General features: G+C 35.8%; 1 protein-coding gene across 1 annotated transcript in view; it reads left to right on the forward strand.

Moving 5' to 3' along the window:
* jp (junctophilin) overlaps window positions 1–19666 on the forward strand; it is a 403025-nt gene that overhangs the window by 241951 nt on the left and 141408 nt on the right. Inside the window, exon 5 of the mRNA XM_089096954.1 lies at window positions 3016–3350. Coding sequence (XP_088953080.1) covers window positions 3016–3350 — 335 coding nt within the window. The remainder of the gene's footprint in view (window positions 1–3015; window positions 3351–19666) is intronic.

Here is a 19666-nt window from a genome sequence, read left to right on the forward strand (position 1 = left end):
CAGATAAACAATATATTTGTGAGGAGGAAAATCTCCCAAATCCCTCACAGCAAGGGTTTTAAGTTATGCCCTGGGGGCATATAAGGTTTTTATAGAAGGCGTTGTCGTAGAAACTTCAAAACAGGCTCATTCAATTGGAATTCGAAGGGCTAGTACCCTTTTTAATAGTCAAAAGTGAATGGAGGGCAACTAGCCCCCCCACGCCAATCATTCCCCCAAACACATCCAATCAAAATTTTGAGATGGCCATTCTGTTCAGCTTTGTTAATTTTCACATAGAAAATATATTTTTGAAGGGGACACTCCCCCACAGCTCTCATGGTAAGGGTTTTAAGCAATACCCTGGGGGCCCATAAGGACATTAAAGAAGGTATTGTTGTATAAACTTCAAAAAAAGCTCCTTTAATCGGAAATTTAAAGGGCTAGTGTCTTTTTTATATTTGAAAGTGATTGGAGGGCAACTAGCTCACCCACGCCCATCATTCCCCCAAACACATCCAATACAAATTTTGAGATGCCCATTGTGTTCAGCGTAGTTGATTTCCAGATAGAAAATATGTTTTTGAGGAGGACACTCCCCCACAACCCTCAGGGCAAGGATTTTAAGTTATGCCCTGGGGGCATATAAGGTTTTTATTGAAATCTTTGTCGTGGAAACTTGAAAAAGGGCTCATTCGATTTGAAATTGAAAGGGCTAGTGCCCTTTTTAATAGTCGAAAGTGATTTGAGGGCAACTAACCCCCCTCTCACGCCCACCTTTTCCCCAAACACATCCAATCCATATTTTAGATAGCCATATTATTCAACGTAGCTGAAAGTTTTGGAACTTAGGTTTTTAAGGATTACAACCCCTCCCCCCACAGCCCTCAGGGCAAGGGTCTTAATTTATGCCCTGGCGGCATATAAAGTTTTTATTTGAAGTGTTGTCGTAGAAAATTTAAAAGGGCTCATTCAATTGGGACTTGAAGGGGTTTGTTCGAATTCTGAAAGTTGAAATTAATTGGAGAGTGAATAACGCCCCTCTCTTTCCCGCCATTTTCACAATCATATTATAAAAAAAGTTCGATAAAGCTATCCTGTTTAATTTAATTGACATTTGTTGTGATTGGGTCGTCTAGGGTGATACTCCCCTTAGAGCCTTTAGTGCAAGGGTTGTAAGTTATGCCCTGGGGCATATGAGGTTTATGTAGAAAGTTGTTGCATAAATCATAGGCAGCGCGATCGCGCTGCCTAAGTAAAGAACGGGGACACTCAAGAACGAAACAAGAAAAGAAGACTAAGTAAAGAGGAGGACACTCCCCCAAAACCCTCAGGGCAAGGGTTTAAAAATACAAATGAATGTGCATTGTCAGTTTAATATACATATACTAATATTTAGTAATCAAAATGTTAATATTATTTGATTTATTAAAGTTATAAAAGTAAAAACATTTATATTTTTTCAGTAAAGTGCAAATTTTGTTCTGGCCTTGGGAAGGTATAGGGGTTTTGCACCCAATTTTTATTAATTTCTGCTCGTTTTGAGTTTGACTCGGTTAAATATTGTAATTTCTGTTAGTTTTGGGTTTCATTTATTTATCGATGCTGATTTGTGGTATTTTCACGCTTGGTAGATTATTTGATTTTATTTTTGCTCATTTTTTGTTTAATAGAGTTCTTTACTTTTCTGTGAAAAACTTATTTTTTGGAAAAAGTTTTTTAAATTAATGTCATAAAAAGACCAAACAAAAAGCAGGACGTCCCCGATTAAAGTGGGGAGAAGTCGCAATGAACGGTTTAAATTTAAAACTTCTTTGGAGGGTTTAAATAGGAAAGCTTTGAATAGGTTGGGATGTAGGAAGAGTGTCCGCAGCTGTGTTGTTCTCAGGTGACCTGGTAATGCAGTGCGTTGCTAGTAGTAGTAGTAATAGTAGTAATTGAGCATAGGAATCAAAAGTATGAAAGGTATACGTGATTATACATTGCAATAAACAGAGTGACTGTTTATTTGAAGTACCAAAAACAGTGAAAAGCAAGTCTTATTGTTTTAGTTGGTTAACTGGAAACTTACACAACCATAATTAGTCTAAAAAATTAGGAAAAAATCAGGAATACAATTTTTAACAAAAACCCCGGTACTTGTGTATTATACGCCACTCACTCAAGTACTTCATTTAATCAGAACCTGTTTCTTTGACGCTCAATCCTAATGCAACATCACAAAATATAATGAAAAATATAATACAAATTTGGGCTATATATTTGCAAATTATGGGGGTGGGGGTAAAGTATAGAGGGTCTGCATGCAAGATGTGTTTGGTACAATTATTCTGCATATTATGAAGTAAGAAATGTTTTCTAACTGCAAACTGTCCAAGTACATTACCCCCCCCCCCCCCATAAAATGCAAAATATAGCCCAAATTACATATTTAAGATCTATTCTGTCACTTGTTTATTTTGTCTCACGCAAAGCTGAAATAAACTAACAAAAAAAACCGGTTAGTTCTCGAGTTTTAGACAGCGTAAACTTGAGTGAGTGGCGTATAATACACAAGTACCGAAATACCTCTACATTTAGCTATGCAGATTTTGATAGTAGAGGGCGGCAAACTAAAAAATAAAAACAGCGGCAAAAAATTAGCAAAAAAAGCTAATAACAAATGGTGCCAAACAGCTTCAGAAGATGCAGCTTTCCTTTGAAAGTGTAATTGTCTTTGGGAATCAACGGGTTGTTAGTGTTCGAGTTTTTACGAACGAAAATCATTGAAATTTAACTAATCAGTTTTGCTCACTCATTTTTACGCTTCAACGTGACAACCTTGAGCGAAAACGTGGTATTGCCCAGAAACATCATAAATCTGAGTTAACAAAAGAAAAGTATTAGAAAATTATGGTTTTAAGGCGTGAATAGACTTAGGGTGGGTATAGGGGGGGGGTGTTTTAATTCTTATGCCTCTGGTACTTCCAGCCTTGTAAGACGAAAGCTCTCGACGGTCCATGTTTTATACTTGAGTAAGTCTTATTTTATTCTTAGGATGATCAACTGGATGCAAATGTTACGGAAACGTACATGGGCGAGTGGAAAAACGATAAACGAGCCGGTTTTGGAATCAGTGAACGCACTGATGGTCTAAAGTATGAGGGTGAATGGTTCAACAATAAAAAATATGGATATGGAGTTACTATATTCAAAGATGGATCTCGAGAAGAAGGAAAATATAAGAACAATGTCCTTATTACTTCACAGAAGAAAAAACATTTATTTTTGATAAGATCAGCAAAATTTCGAGAGAGGGTTGATGCCGCAGTTAGCGCAGCACAGCGTGCATCTAAGATTGCTCTCCAGAAAGCTGACATTGCAGCATCACGGTAAGTTACGCATATAAATTATAGTTTATTTGATATATTATAATTAACATATTTAAGATAATAATACTTAGTTAATGGAGATCAAACGTACATATTTTGTTTAGTTAACCATAATCTAATTGAGTCATTCAGCCAATCACATTAGCCATCCTGAATTCATTTTTGGGTCAAGTTATTTGGAAAGTCAACTGAGAGATCTGTTGTAGATAAAACAATTGTTTTAAGGCCCATTCACAATGAGATTTTACTAATATCGAGATTTAGCTACCACTAATACGAACCAATCAGATTTTTCAAAAATTTTTGATTGCATTAAACATTATATGAAAAATCATGATTGGGTCGAATTAGTAAGAGCTGAATCTTGGTGCTAGCAAAATCTCGTTGTGAATGGGCTTTAGCTGATGCATCGTTTCCTCCAAGATGTTTCCACAGTAAAGACCAAATATTACAGCAAAGCAGACGAATTTATAAGGGGAAAAAAAAGTATCAAAAGTATATGAAGTGAAAAAGAAATTTTTCATATTTGTTCAGAAATGAAACCATGGACGTACACCATAAGCTCTATGGGAATGAAATTTAAACCTTAGGAATCTACGGACAGTACCGCACTCAGTCTTATTTTTTTCTATTTTTTCTTTTTTATTTATTCATTCATAGTAACTTGGTCATTTTAAGCATACTATGTTATAGTAAACTAATTTATACCTGGTTTAAGTTTTAGGATCTGTCCTTCCTTTTCATGGAAAAAGTATTTTTTAGTAAATTTATTTTTAAAAGATAGTTCTTCTGATTCTCAATTCCAAATTTTGGTACTGGTGCATTATATGGTCACTAATAAAAAGTCAAGTTTGGTTAATGCTAATTAAATAAAATAAAATAGGATGAATATATAATAGTTTAGAAACAAATTTGGGATATGTATTTGCACATTAGAGCATAGCATATATTAAGCATATATTAGAGCATAGCATATATTAGAGTAAAGCATAGCATATATTAAATATGTAACCTAACATAACCAAGGTGCCCCCCCCTACTAAACCCTAATAAACAACAGTTTAAATATCATGAACGCAATGAAAACTACTCTTTGCATTCCATTTCAAGAGACCGCTATTGAGAAATAACCAGTCTGGCGGGTTTCATCTCTCATTTGTATATAAAAGCGACCATATAACACACCAGTACCGTTATTTATATTTGTCACTCAATCAAAATATTTGAAAACTTATCAAGGAAAACTCTTGATCAAACAGTTCGTGGTAACAAACTGTAAGCAAGGAGCGACACGGCTCAATACTAACCGAAAATAAAAAGTGGAATTTTCATACCCATAGATACATCAATAGAATCATATTTTTATGCTGATTCCAAAAATATAAGGTTCATTAAGTTTAGTGTTACCCATCAAAAGTTACGTGCCATTAGAAAATTTGCCGTATTTTTGAAAAAAGAAGGAAAAACCCCTAAAAGTCACAGAACTTGAATGAAAATCACACCCTCAGATTCAGCGTATCATAGAACCCTACTCTCATTTTTTCCTGAAGTCACCCAATCAAAATTTTGAGACAGCCATTTTGTTCAGCATAATCGGAAGTCTAAAATATGTCTTTGACAATGACTTGATTCCCCACAGTTCCCCGGGGAAGGACTGCAAGTTATGAACTTTGCCCATCGTTTACATATAGTATTGGTTAATGGGAAGTACACATACGTTTCAGGAGGGATTTTTTTCTGGTGGGGGGGGGGGTTAGAGGAGGGGGTTACGGGGAAGGACCTTTACATGGAGGATGTTTCCTTGGGGGAAGTGATACTTCTATGAAGGGAGCACCGGATTTCCCAGCATTATTTAAAAAACGATCAGAAATGAAATAAAAAAAACAAGTTTTTTCAACTGAAAGTAAGGAGCACCATTAAAACTTAAAGCGAACAGAAATGGTTACATATATGAGGGGGTTCGCCCTCTAGTCAATACCTCGCCGTTTACGCTAAAGTTTTTTGGTACTTTCAAAAGAGCTATCTATTCTAATTGACCGACCTTTGTGACTTACGGGTTTGTGATTTGAACAAAATTCAAACTTTAGCGCAAAGAGCGAGGTATTGACTAGGGGGCCAACTCCCTAATATACCTAATAAAAACATACGAATATAGAAGTTCGTTACGCAAGTTAATTCGTAAATTACGTCAGAACAAAATTTCGATAAAGCCAATTAGCCAAACAAGTAAAATTAATATGCAAATTTCGTTTTAATTATTCATGTACGGTGAGCCAAAATAAACGCTGCATTAATTCAAAAACGTTCAGAAATTAAATTTAAAAAAGCAAGTTTTTTTAAACTGAAAGTAAGGAGCGACATTAAAACTTAAAACGAACAGAAATAATTCCGTATATGAAAGGAGCTGTCCCCTCCTCAACGCTTCGCTCTTTACACTAAAGTTTGACTCTGTCACAAAACGTTATTTTTTAAAACAATAAAAAACTTTAGCGTAAAGAGCGAGGTGTTGAGGAGGGGACAGTCCCTTTCATATACGGAATAATTTCTGTTCGTTTTAAGTTTTAATGTCGCTTTTTACTTTCAGTTAATAAAACCTATTTTTTAAATTTAATTATTACAAAACACAACTTGTTCTAAAAAAAGTGATTAAAAAATGCTTATTCAATTGAAAGTAAAAAGCAACATTAAAACCCAAAGCGAACAGAAATTATTACGTATGTGAGAGGGACTGCCTCCTCCTTAACCCCTCGCTTGTTACAACAAAATTTTTCGTGTTTTAAGAAATCTCCTTATTCCACTTAAACGCCATTGTGTTTCAAGAGTCATTCTTAAAGAATTGGGGCGAAAAGTCAAACTTTAGCGTAAAGAGTGAAGATTGAAGAAGGAAAAGCACCCTCGTATACGGAATAATTTCTCTTTTTCCAAGTTTTAATGTTGCTCCTTACGTTCAGTTGAAAAACTTATTTATTTTTGTTTAATTTCTGATGGTTTTTCAAATCATGCCTGGAAATTCGCCTCCCCTCTACCTGAAAAATATCTTTCAAAAAGTATCTCCTCAGCAGAAAACTACTCCGGCGGAAAATTCCGTGTCTAAATTCCTTTTCCGGAAACGCATGGTCTTTTTATCTATTTTTTCTTTCATTCTTTTACCATTTTTTATTTAATTTCTGATCGTTCTTCAAATCATACCATGAATATTCCCCCCTCCTTCATGGAGAGTATCCCCTCAGAAAATCCCTTCTCCCATGGAAAGTTCCTAAAAAAAAGCACGTATATTTCTTGATAACATACAATATGTGTAAACCATGGGCAAAATCCATAACTTAATGCCCTATCCTCCTCCTCCCCCGTAAAAAAATCCTCCGTAAACTTTCGTCCTTACATAAAAGTATCCCCGCGGGAAGTACACCCCTGTAGAGCCCCCCCCCCCCCCAAAAAAAAAAAAAAAAAAAAAAACAGTATCTTTCCCAATAAGAAATACTAAAATTAATTGGCAAATTGAGTAACTTACTTCGCTTTCTCAGGGGGTTGTGGGGGGTCATGTAATCCCCAGAGGTACAGTTATTGGACCTTTCAACTATGCTGAATCAAATGGCTATCTTAGAATTTATGTCGGATGTTATTGGGAAAAAATTGGCGTGGGATGGGCGCTAGTTTCCCTCTAATGCTTTTTGTAAATTAAAAAAGGCAATAAAACTTTTAATTTCTGTTCAAATGAACCCTTTTCTGATGACCATCAGTTTGATACGATCACTCCTGGAGAATAAACAAACAAATAAATAAACACGCATCCGTGATCTTTCTTAAGGCATAAATTCCACATTTTTCTAGAGAACAGTTTGAAAATCCTACAAATAGGGTTTTCTTGTATGCTGAATCTGACAGTTTGATTTTCATTAAAATCGCTTGACTTTTTGGGGTGTTTCCCCCCTTTCTCGAAAATAATGAAAATTTTAAGTAACAAAAAGATTGTGCCACAGCAAAGTGACGTTTTCAATCGCTTTGTGGCTCAGAACAAAAATTTTGGCCCAGAGGGTGCCAAAAAGGCATCGAGTGAAAATTTTGAGATTGTCAATCTAATTAAAAATATTGAACATCTCTATATTCAGCTCTCCAGTTTAAGAGACAGTAATGTCGCGCGGTCGCGAATTCGTTCCTTAAGATATACGTGGTCCATACAAAATAAACGGTAGTTATAGATATTAGTTTTAAAGCTTCATCTAACTAAGTTTATTCATTTGAGGCTTAATAAAATTATATACAGAGTTGTATAATTTTGCATAAGCCATTTATGCTGGAAAATCATTGGATCTGTACGTAGGTGGGAGGAGCTTGCTCGAAGCCTCAGAAAATGGGGATATATGCCCAAATTTTCTGACTCTCCGGGAAACTACAGATAAATATAGAAGGAGGGTAGGGGAAATAGGGGAGGGGGTATGGGATAGAAAGCAATCTCCAATCTCTCTTGATTCTTGTGAATGGTGTTGGGCTACGTCTGTAATTTTGGGGCTGTGGTATAATAGCACCTCTCTTAATGCAGAAATATCTTTAGTAACTGTCATTCAAATTTAGGAGAACCTTGGATCAAGCAGTTCATAGTTAACAAACTGTAGGTATAGAGCAATCTTTTCAATAGTAACCGGAACTCTAAAAGACAAAGTTATAATTACAATATTTGCAACAAAGAAATATATTATTTATGTTGATTCTTATCTTGCAAAATTTTTTAATGTTAAAAATGCTCAGTAATTTTATTTGCATATGAAAAATTGCAGAATTTTAAAAATAGGAATTAAATTCCCCCAAACACGGTACGATATTGATGAAAATTATGCAGTAAAATTTCTCCTTTTTCTTAAGAAGCAAATAAATATCCAGATTATTACAGATTTAACATCTGATCTTCCTTTATTCAGTAATATGTAATATATAGAATATTCAGTATATGAGGAAGACTGCCCTCCCTCCCCTTAGCTTTTTATTCTTTACGCGAAGTTTGAATTGTCATCCCAATTCCTTAAGACTGAATGTTCAAACGCAAGTTTGTTTATTTGGAACAAGAACTTTGAACTTTAACAAAACTATAAAGAAGAAAAAGAATAAAAATTGTTTGGTGGAAAACTTTGGTGGCCACCGTTTACCCCCCCCCCCAGAAAATACACCCCCCCCCCAGAAAATACCCCCACGGAAAATACGCCCTGGAAAAATAAACCCGAGGAAAATACCCCCTCCCCCCGTGGAAAGTAACCCCTGGAAAATATCCCCCTCCCGCGGAAAATACCCCTCCCCAGAAAATACCCTCCCGTGGAAACTAACCTCCCGTGGAAAATAACCCCCTCACCCAGGTAAATACCATACCCCCCCCCCCCGGAAAATATTCCCCCGTGGAAAATAAGGCCTTCCAAATTTGAGAATTTTATTTGAGTTTTTTTTTATAGTTTCGTTGAAAAGTGCTAAAGAACGGGAAAAGGGGGAATTTACACACCAAAAGTATCTTAAAACTTAAAAAAATAAACCGAAAATCCTTTTTTGTTGATCATATTGAAGTTCTTCAATAAAAAAAAAACAACAAGTTATTCAACTGAAAGTAAGGAGTAACATCAAACCTTAAAACGAACTGAAATTATTACGCATATGAAAGGGGTTGCCTCCTCCTTAAGACCTCACTCTTTAGGCTAATGTTTTTTTTTATAGAATTCTAAAAGAAGCTTATTGTTTTAATTTAAACGGCCATTTTTTTTCAGGAATCGTTCTTAAAGAATTTGGACAAAAAGTCAAAATTTTAGCCTAAAGAGCAAGATCTTGTGGAAGGGGCAACTCCTTTCAAATACCTAATAATTCTTTTCGTTTTAAGTTTTGATTTTTCTCCTTACTTTCTGTGGAAAAAACTCGTTTTTTTAAATTTTATTTCTGATCGTTTTTAAATAACACCGGGAAATCCGGCTCTCTCTCCATGAAAAATTCCGGTACTTGTGTATTATACGGCACACTCAAGTTTACGATGCGTAAAACTCGAACCGGTTTCTTCGTTAGTTTCTTCGTTACTTTAGAAACAAATTTGGGACAAACAAACAAACAAAAAACAAACAAACGAAATATTTGCAAATTAGGGGGTGGGGGGTAAAGTATAGCGGGTAGGCATGCAAAATGTGTTAGATACAATTATTCTGCATATTATGAAGTAAGAATTGTTTTCTGACTTCAAACTGTCCAAATGCTTTACCCCCCCCCCCTTATGTACAAATATTTCACCCAAATCATATATTTCCCCTCTATTCTGTCACTTGTCGTTGTCTTGTCTCACGCTAAGCTGCCTTGTCTCGCACTAAGTTGTGAGTGATTGAGATTGAGTGAGTGGCGCATAACACACAAGTACCAAAATTTCTTTCCCCTAAGGAAAACAAGCATAACTCAAATAAATCTCTCAAATTTGGAAATCCTTATTTTCCACGGAGGGGATATTCACCGGGGGGGAGGAGTATTTCCAGCAGGGAGAGGGGGGTATTTTCCACGGGAGAGGTATCTTTCGGTGGGTGTTTTCCAGGTGAGTATTTTCCGCGGGGGGGGGGGTATTTTCCTCGGAGGATATTTTTCGGGGGGGGGGGTCCACGTTTTTTCCCTAGGGAGGTATTTTTCAAGGGTATTTTCCGTGGAGGGGTATTTTCTGATGAGAGGTAAACGCCTAGAATCGAAAACTTTACTCGTGATATCGTATAGGACCTCAGAAAATATATTCACGAGTAAGAAAATTGTGATTACGAGAGATGAGGTCAATAAAAAAGCCTTTCCAATAGAAAGTCTAATCAACTAAGTTTATAGCCTTTTGGCTGTCGAAAACACAAGTTTCCATGCGGAAAGCAGATTATGAAATTTGTTGCAAAATCATATAATAAATTCTTAGGAAAGAAATTTAAATAAGAAATCAGTAATTAAAAACATCTATAACAACCATGAAACAATTTTGACCCAACACAAATTTTTCAGTTCTGTCACAGATTGTCTTTTTTCATTATAATTATTATTTTTTTTTAAGTGCTCAATCAGACACGCAGGCGCATTGTTTTTTTTTGGGTGGGGGATCAGTAAAAAAAAATAAACTTACTTCATCATTTGAAGAAGTGTCCAGAAATCTAAAAAAGTTACGATTTTGGAAGAGGGAGAAGCCAGCCGTCAATTCCCCTATTGTATTGTCATTGAGCTCAGCCAAAAGCTTGTGGAAGGGTAATCAGTTTTTTCTCGGCGTAACATTGTATATGGATAAAGAAATTGTTGAATGAATGTGTTTTGTAATAGTCTCTTTGTGGCAGTCATAACCCAAAAACTTGTAAGTCTTAGTACTGTAATCAATATATATATATATATATATATATATATATATATATATATATATATATATATATATATATATATATATATATATATATATATATATATATATATATATATATATATATATATATATATATATATATATATATATATATACTACTACTACTACTACTAACAACTCATCGCATCACCAAGCCGCCTGAAGCCAACACAGCTACGCACGCTCCTCCTCCACCCCAATCTGTTCAAAGCCTCCCTTTTTACACCCGCCCACGAAGTACCCATTTCCTTTAAATCTTTCTTTATGACGTCCTCCCACCCCAGACCGGGACGACCTGCTTTCCGTTTAGCCCTGGATGGTTGGCCGAAAAGAACAATCTTCGGCAATCTGTTCGGCATCCGCACAACATGCCCTAACCACCTCAACCTTTCTTTCATTATAGACCTAGAAAACGGTATTGAACCACATTTTTCGTATAGCCTATTGTTTGAAATACGGTCAGTCAACCGGGTACCCATAACAATCCTTAAGCAATTTTTCTGGAAAACATCTAGCAAATCTTGATCCGCTTTTCGGAGCGTCCATGCTTCAGAGCCATATTTGACCACTGTCATCACTGTAGCTTCTAAGATTCTAATCTTGGTTTGCAGACTTATCTTCCTATTCTTCCAGACTTTTTTTAACTGTGAAAAAACACCCTGAGCCTTGGCTATTCTATTTTTAACATCTTCACTGCTCGCACCATCTTTACTAATAATACTACCAAGGTAAGTAAAGCTGCCCACATGATCAATCTTTTCATTACCCAACGTCACCTTTTCATCTTCACTTATTCTTAGCCTTAGTGACTTAGTCTTCCTAACATTAATTTTCAAACCAATTCTAGCACCCTGAACTCGCAAAACCTCTAAAACTTCATTCATTTTGCTCAAACTTTCATCTAGGATGCTTAAATCATCAGCATAATCCAAGTCCAGGAGACTTTTTCCTCCCCATGTGATTCCGTGGTCTCCCATTGCCTTTCCTGTGCTCCTTAAGACCAAGTCCATCAAAATGATCTATATATAAGGTGTTAGAATACAACCCTGCTCAACTCCTGATTTAATACGAAACAAGCTGCTAAACTCATTTCCTACCTTAACCGCAGCCGTGTTATTCTCGTACATAGCACTAATCAGTTTAATGTATTTGTCTGGTATACCATACAAGGATGAAACCTTTACCAAAGCTCCTCTATCAACAGAATCGAACGCTTGCACATAATCTATAAAACTGAGGACCAAAGGTGTTTGAAAACTTAGGCACTTCTCAATTATTAGCCTAAGAGTGAAAATTTGGTCAACACATCCTCTACCTTTTCTAAAACCGCACTGCTCTTCTCTTAAAACTTTGTCTACGGCAACTCTCAGTCTAAAAAGTATCATATTACTAAGCAATTTGCTACCTACAGAGACCAGACTAATGCCTCGATAATTACCACACTCACTTTTATCACCTTTATTATAAAGTGGCTTAATTAAGGTTTTCCTAAAATAATTAGGTACTTCCCCTTTTTCAAAAATCATATTCAAAATCTTCAATAACTTATTTATAAACTCAGAGCCACCATATTTAAGAAACTCATTTACCACCCTATCAGCACCTGGAGCCTTATTATTTTTTAATCCTTTTAGTACTGTTGCTAATTCCTCCTCATAAAACAAATCTTCCTTCACATCCAAGGTATCACAAACTTTTTCATCGTCATCTATATTTTTTCCTGCAACTCTATCTCGGTTAAGCAAGTTCTCAAAATGTTCGGCCCATCTCGCTTTTGCTTTTTCCTTATCGCTAATTGCCACCCCATTCCTATCTTTAACTGGGACGAGTCCGGATTGACTACTACCTCTCAATTTGTTAACGTGCCAGTACAATATTTTACTATTATGCCGTCTAGCTGCATCTTCTAAATCCTCGGCAATTTTATCCATGGCCTCCACTTCACACCTCCTTAGCTCATATTTCAATGCTTTCTCCACTTTCCTTACATTTCTTTTGTTTTCATGCAATCTATCACTCATATAATTCTTGTACAAGTCCTTTCTCCTTTCTATTAAACATGAAGCTTTTTCACTAATATTCTTAGCTGCAGTTCTAGCTTTCTTCCCTAATACACCTTCAGCAACTTCACAAATTATTTTTCTAAAATTATTCCAACCATCTTCCACATTATCAAATTTTAAACTCTCAAGTTTAGTATTCAACTGTTCCTGGAAAGTTTCTCTCAAATTCTCCTCCTGGAGTCTACTAACATCATAACTTCCCGGGAGATAGTTACCCTTCCAATATTTCAGCTTTAAATCAACCCTTGACACTACTAGATGGTGATCTTTACTTGTAAAAGCAATAATGGTACTCCTATACACCCTAGTATCTTGTATTGATCCTGCCAATCTTCGGTCTCCTATAACATAATCAATAAGGTTTGCTGTCTTACCATCACGTGAATACCATGTTAACTTATGAGCCATTTTATGACCAAATAGCTTACTGGTTATACCTAGATTGTTATACCGACAAAATTGCAAAAGTCTGTATCCATTACTGTTTTCTTTTCCTACACCAAATTTACCTAAGCTGGGATACCATCTATCCTTATTTCTAACAACCTGGGTGTTAAAATCTCCCAGTAATAAAATCATATTTCTACCTGGGACCTTGTCTATTTGCTCCTGTAACTGTAAGTAAAATGCATCTGAGTCACTAGTATCTCCATTAGTCGGTTCTACAGGGGCACATACTACTATAACTGATACTCTGAACTTTTTAGTCATAAAATGAGCAATTAGTATTCTATTATTAATACCTTCCCAGCCTAAACAAGATTTAGCAGCTTCTTTGTTTATCATGACCCTACTCCCTGTCTATGTAGCCCATCCTTCCTGCCTGAGTAAACAAATTCTATATCACCTAATTTCATGCTTCCTACCCCTGGATATGAGTTTCTGAAACTCCTAATAAATCCAGTTCGAATCGTCTGAATTCGTCAGTCAAAATGTCGATACGATAGTCATTTTTTAATGTCGTAACATTCCAAGTTCCAATTTTCATGTTCTTTAAATCATTGAAATTTTTTTTGCCTCAGGAAAAGCAATGATCCCGGATACCAGTGCAGGACGGGGATCAAGTCTACACCGAAGTGCTTAAGCCGGCTTAGAACCGGACAGCAAGAAGTCCCTGGGACCTCCATCAGGGGGGGTTTTGTGCAATCCTAGGCCCATCTTAGTCACAAAATGTTGTTCAGTACTTGGCGATGCTCTTCTATCAACAAGAGTCGTAATCCTTAACAGACAGTCTCAAGCCTATTAACTCCGACTTATCATATATCCATACCTACAAATGTTATGCTACCATGGGGAGGCAACCCGTAATAGATAAATTAGCTAGGAAGAGGTTTTTCAGCCCAAAGACGCCCCTCAAAACATACCAATCCCAGAAGAATTGTCCATTAGTCAGAATCCCGTCCGAATGCTGTATCGTTTACTAGGCTATAATTTCCTCGAGGGGCGCCACTCCTCAAGTGGGAATAAAGTTGACCGCAAGGTCCCCAGTCTTGCAGGTACCCCGAAAAGGTCGAGGCAGCCCTTTGCAGAGGCCGTTGTCCATAGATCTGGATCTTACGCCCTGCCACAGTTGTCCTCCTATATAGGATCCTCCCGCGATGGTGTTCTGCATCACCATGCAATTGAACCCATTGCTGGGAGAAGGTTTGCAACTCATGGAACTTGTGGACAAACCAGTGGGCCCTTTTGAGTGTACATTTGAGGGGTCTTCTCCCTCCTCCGCCTGTATTTATGACCCCGGGCAAGGGTGCCCCAGATTCTATTATGGACCTCCAGGGACAAGGTCCCCCCTTGGTCCGTGCCTCCTATGGAGGTACCCTACATATCTGTAGAGCATTCCTCTATTACCACCTGGGGACGCGCTGAATGGCCTGGGGGAGGCCAGATAAACGGATCACTTTTGTTTTGCAAAGGCCATAACTCAGTGACATATTTAACCTACTACTTATAAATATGTGTAACTCACTATATATATATATATATATATATATATATATATATATATATATATATATATATATATATATATATATATATATATATATATATATATATATATATATATATATATATATATATATATATATATATATATATATATATATATATATATATATATATATATATATATATATATATATATATATATATATATATATATATATATATATATATATATATATATATATATATATATATATATATATATTGTAAATATATCGATTATGTTATACATAATATACAATTATATATATTATTATATACATATATATACATATTTATGTAATATACAAATGTTGCAACTTGATCTCATTTTTTGCTCGTTGCTTTTATCAAACAGTTCGTGGTAACGAACTGTAGCCTAAGTAAGGAGCGACCCGGCTCAATGGTAACCGAAACTCTAGAAAACGGGTTTTTGATACCAATAGGTACATCAAAAGAATCAGATTTCAATGCTGATTTCAAATATATAACTTTCATCAAGTTTAGTGCTCCATCAAAAGTTACGCGCCTGAGAAAATTTGGCTGATTTTCAAAAAAAGGAGGAAAGACCCCCTAAAAGTTATAGAACCTTAATGAAAATCACACCATAATATTCAGCGTATCAGAGAACCCTACTGTAGAGGTTTTAAGCTCCTATCTACAAAGGGGAGATAGGACCCTCCCTCTGTTCTAGACATCCCTCCCCCTGTTCTAGACATAAAGTTTGCATTTGGCCATGCGTATCACCTTTTTCGTCTTCTGCGACTAAAGTCTTGGGGATTTCCAAGTCTATGCATAATTTTTATTTTCTCAGTCAACAAATAGGCGATTACGGCCACAGAAAAAAGGTACCACAGATGTCCAACCTACAATTTTTTGGTAACCGATAAAGTTGGTGCATGTGCTTGTCTGTCCTCAGTTTTTCCCTAAAGTGTCTTCATGTATATCAAACAGTTCGTGGTAACGAACTATAAGTAAGGAGCAATCCGACTCAATAGTAATCGAAACGCTAAAAAAAGGAATTTTGAAACCAGTAGATACATCAAAAGAATCGGATTTTTATGCTGATTTCAATATATAAATTTTACCCATCAGAAGTTACGAGCCTGAAAAAAATTGCCTTATTTTCGAAAAAGGGGGAAACACCCCCTAAAAATAAAAGAATTTTAATGAAAATCAAACCATCAGATTCAGCGTAACAGAAAACCCTACTGTAAATGTTTCAAGCTCCTATCTGTAAAAGTGTGAAATTTTGTATTTTTTGCCAGAAGAAAGATCACGGATGAGTGTTTTTTTTGTTTTGTTTTGTTTTTTTTTTCACAGGGGTAATCTTATCGATCAAGTAGTCCAAGAATATCGTGAGAGGGGTCATTCGAACGGAAATTAAAAGTTCTAGTTCCCTTTTTAAGTGAGCAAAAAATTCGAGGGCAACTTGACCCCCTCCCACGCTCGTTTTTTCCCGAAGTCATCCAGTCAAAATCTTGAGATAACAATTTTGTTTAGCATAGTCGAAAATTTAATAAATATGTCTTTGAGGATGACTTAATCCCACAAAGGTCCCAGGGGAAGGGTTGCAAGTTATGAACTTTGCCCATTGTTTACGTATAGTATTGATTATTGGGAAGTATTAAATAAAAAAAAAGTTTTTTAACTGAAAGTTGGGAGTGATATTAAAACTTAAAACGAACAGAAATTATTCCGCATATGAAAGGGGCTGTCCCCTCCTCAACCCCTCGCTCTTTACGCTAAAGTGTTTAATTGTTTTAAAAAATAAAGTTGTGAGTCAGAGTCAAAGATTAGCGCAAAGAGTGAGGCGTTGAGGAGGGGACAGCCCCTTTCTTATACGGAATAATTTCTGTTCGTTTTAAGTTTTAATATCACTCCCAACTTTCAGTTAAAAAAAAAACCTTTTTCTATTTAATTTCTGAACATTCTTGAATTAATGCAGTTTTTATTTTAGGTCACCGCCCATGAATAATTAAAACGAAATTTGCATATTGATTTTCGTTTTTTTGGCTAAACGGTTTTCTCGAAATGTTGTTCTGGTTTAACAGACGAATTAACTTAGGTAACGAACATCTATATTCGTATGCTTTTATTACGTATATTAGGGAGTTCTCAAGTCAATACCTCGCTCTTTACGCTAAAGTTCGAGTTTTGTTCGAATCACATATCCCTCAATCACGAAGGCCGGTTAATTAGAAGAGATAGCTTTTTTGAAAGTACTAAAAAAAACTGTAGCGTAAAGAGCGAGGTATTGACTGGGGGGCTAACCCCCTCATATACGTAATATTTTCTGTTCGTTTTAAGTTTTAATGTTTCTCCTTACTTTCAGTTGAAAAAACTTGTTTTTTGTATTTAATTTCTGATCGTTTTTAAATAATGCTGGGAAATCCGGCATCCCCTTCATAGAAATGCCCCTTCCCCCAAGGACACATCCTTCATGGAAAGATCCTCCTCCGTAACCCCCTCCTCTGACCCCTTCCTCACCACCAGAAAAAATTCCTCCTGAAAACGTCTTTATACTTCCCATTAACCAATACTATATGTGAACAATGGGCAAAGTTCATAACTTGCAGCCCTTCCCCCAGGAATTTTGGTGTATTAAGTCATCCTCAAAGACATATTTATTAGATTTTAGACTCTGTTAAACAAAACGGCTATCTCACAATTTTGATTGGGTGACTTTGGGAAAAAATGAGCGTAGGAGGGGGGCAAGTTGCCCTTCAATTTTTTTATCACTTAAAAAGGGCACTAGAACTTTTAATTTTCGTTTGAATGAGCCTCTCACTATATTCTAGGACTGCTGGATTGATACGATCACCCCTAAAAAAAAAAAACAAAAAAAAAACAATACACAGGCATCCGTGATCTTTCTTCTGGCAAAAAATAGAAAATTCCATTTTTCCAGATAGGACCTTGAAACCTCTACAGTAGGGTTATTAGGTACGCTGAATCTGGCGATGTGATTTTCATTAAGGTTCTAGGACTTTTAATGGCTGTTCCACCTTTTTGAAAATAAGGAAAATTTTCTCAGGCGCGTAACGTTCTAGGACTTTTAAGGGCTGTTTCCCCCTTTTTCGAAAATAAGGAAAATTTTCTCAGGTGCGTAACTTTTGATGAGTAGGATTAAACTTAATGAAAATTATATATTTGAAATTTACATAAAAATCTGATTCTTTTGATGTATCTATTGGTATCTAAAATCCATTTTTTAAAGTTTTGGTTACTATTGTGCCGGGTGGCTCCTTAATTACAGTTCGTTACCACGAACTGTTTGATACAGACGTTTTCAGGAGAAATTTGTCTTTTGGGGGGGGGGGTCGTAGGAGGGGTCATGTGGGAGGTCTTTCCATGGAGGATGTTTCCTTGGGGGAAGGGAAATTTCTATGATGGGGGCGTCGGATTTTCTACAATTATTTAAAAAACGATTAGAAATTAAATAAAAAAAAGTAATTTTTTTAGTACTTTCAAAAGAGCTATCTATTCTAACTAAACGGCCTTTCTGATTCAGGGATTTGTGATTCGAACAAAATTCGAACTTTAAAGTAAAGAACGAGGTATTAAACTTGATGAAACTTATATATTTGAAATTTACATAAAAATCGGATTGTTTTGATGTATCTATTGGTAGGCTATCTAAAATCCATTTTTTAGAGTTTTGGTTACTATTGTGCCGGGTGGCTCCTTACTTACAGTTCGTTACCACGAACTGTTTGATACAGACGTTTTCAGGAGGAATTTTTCTGGTGGGGGGATCTTAGGAGGGGGTTACGTGGGAGGTCTTTCCATGGAAGATGTTTCCTTGGGGGAAGGGAAATTTCTATGATGGGGCACCGGATTTCCTAGAATTATATAAAAAACGATTAGAAATTAAATAAAAAAGTACTTTTTTTTAGTACTTTCAAAAGAGCTATCTATTCTAACTAAACGGCCTTTCTGATTCAGGGATTTGTGATTCGAACAAAATTCGAAATTTAGCGTAACGAACGTGGTATTGACTAGTGTGCAAACCCCCTCATATACGTAATAATTTCCGTTCGTTTTAAGTTTTAATATTGCTCGTTACTTTCGGTTGAACAAACTTGTTTTTTTCATTAATTGTCAACTAAAAGCAAGCTTATGCAGAATATTCAACCTTTGCAAAAAAATTCTAGATATAACTTATGAAAGAATAATGGTTATTTTATAATTAATTGTCAGTTTTAAACCTATGATCGTCTAATGAACATCAATTGATCATTCAACACATAGGTAACATTGTCTTCAAATATACATCGCCATCATCACGAATCAAACAGTTCGTGGTAACGAACTGTAAGTAAGGAGCGACCCGGCTCAATAGTAACCGAAACACCAAAAAAAACGAATTTTGATGCCAATAGATATATCAAAAGAATTAGATCTTTATGCTGACTTCAAATATATAAGTTTAATCATGTTTCGTCTTACCCATCAAAAGTTACGTGCCTGAGAAAATTTTCCTTATTTTCGAAAAAAGGGGGATACACCCCCTAAAAGTCATAGAACTTTAATGAAAATTACACCATCGAATTTAACGTATAAGAAGACCCTATTGTAGAAGTTTAAAGCTCTTTTGTGCAAAAATGTGGTATTTTATGTTTTTTGCCAGGATCATGGATACGTGTTGATTTATTTTTTTTTTATAATTTTTTTTCCCCAGGGGTGATCTTATCGATCCAGTTGTCCTAGAATATCGTAAGAGGGCTCATTCCAACGAACATTAAAAGTTTTAGTGCCCTTTTAAGTGACCAAAAAAATTGGAGGGCAACTTGGCCCCCTCCCACACTCATTTTTTTCCCGAAGTCACCCAATAAAAATTTTGAGATAGCCATTTTGTTCAGCATAGTCGAAAATCTAATAAATATGTCTTTGAGGAA

This window comes from Artemia sp. Qi Xiang Cuo, chromosome 11, assembly GCF_049724085.1.
Source record: "Artemia sp. Qi Xiang Cuo chromosome 11, ASM4972408v1, whole genome shotgun sequence".
NCBI lineage: Eukaryota > Metazoa > Arthropoda > Branchiopoda > Anostraca > Artemiidae > Artemia > Artemia sp. Qi Xiang Cuo.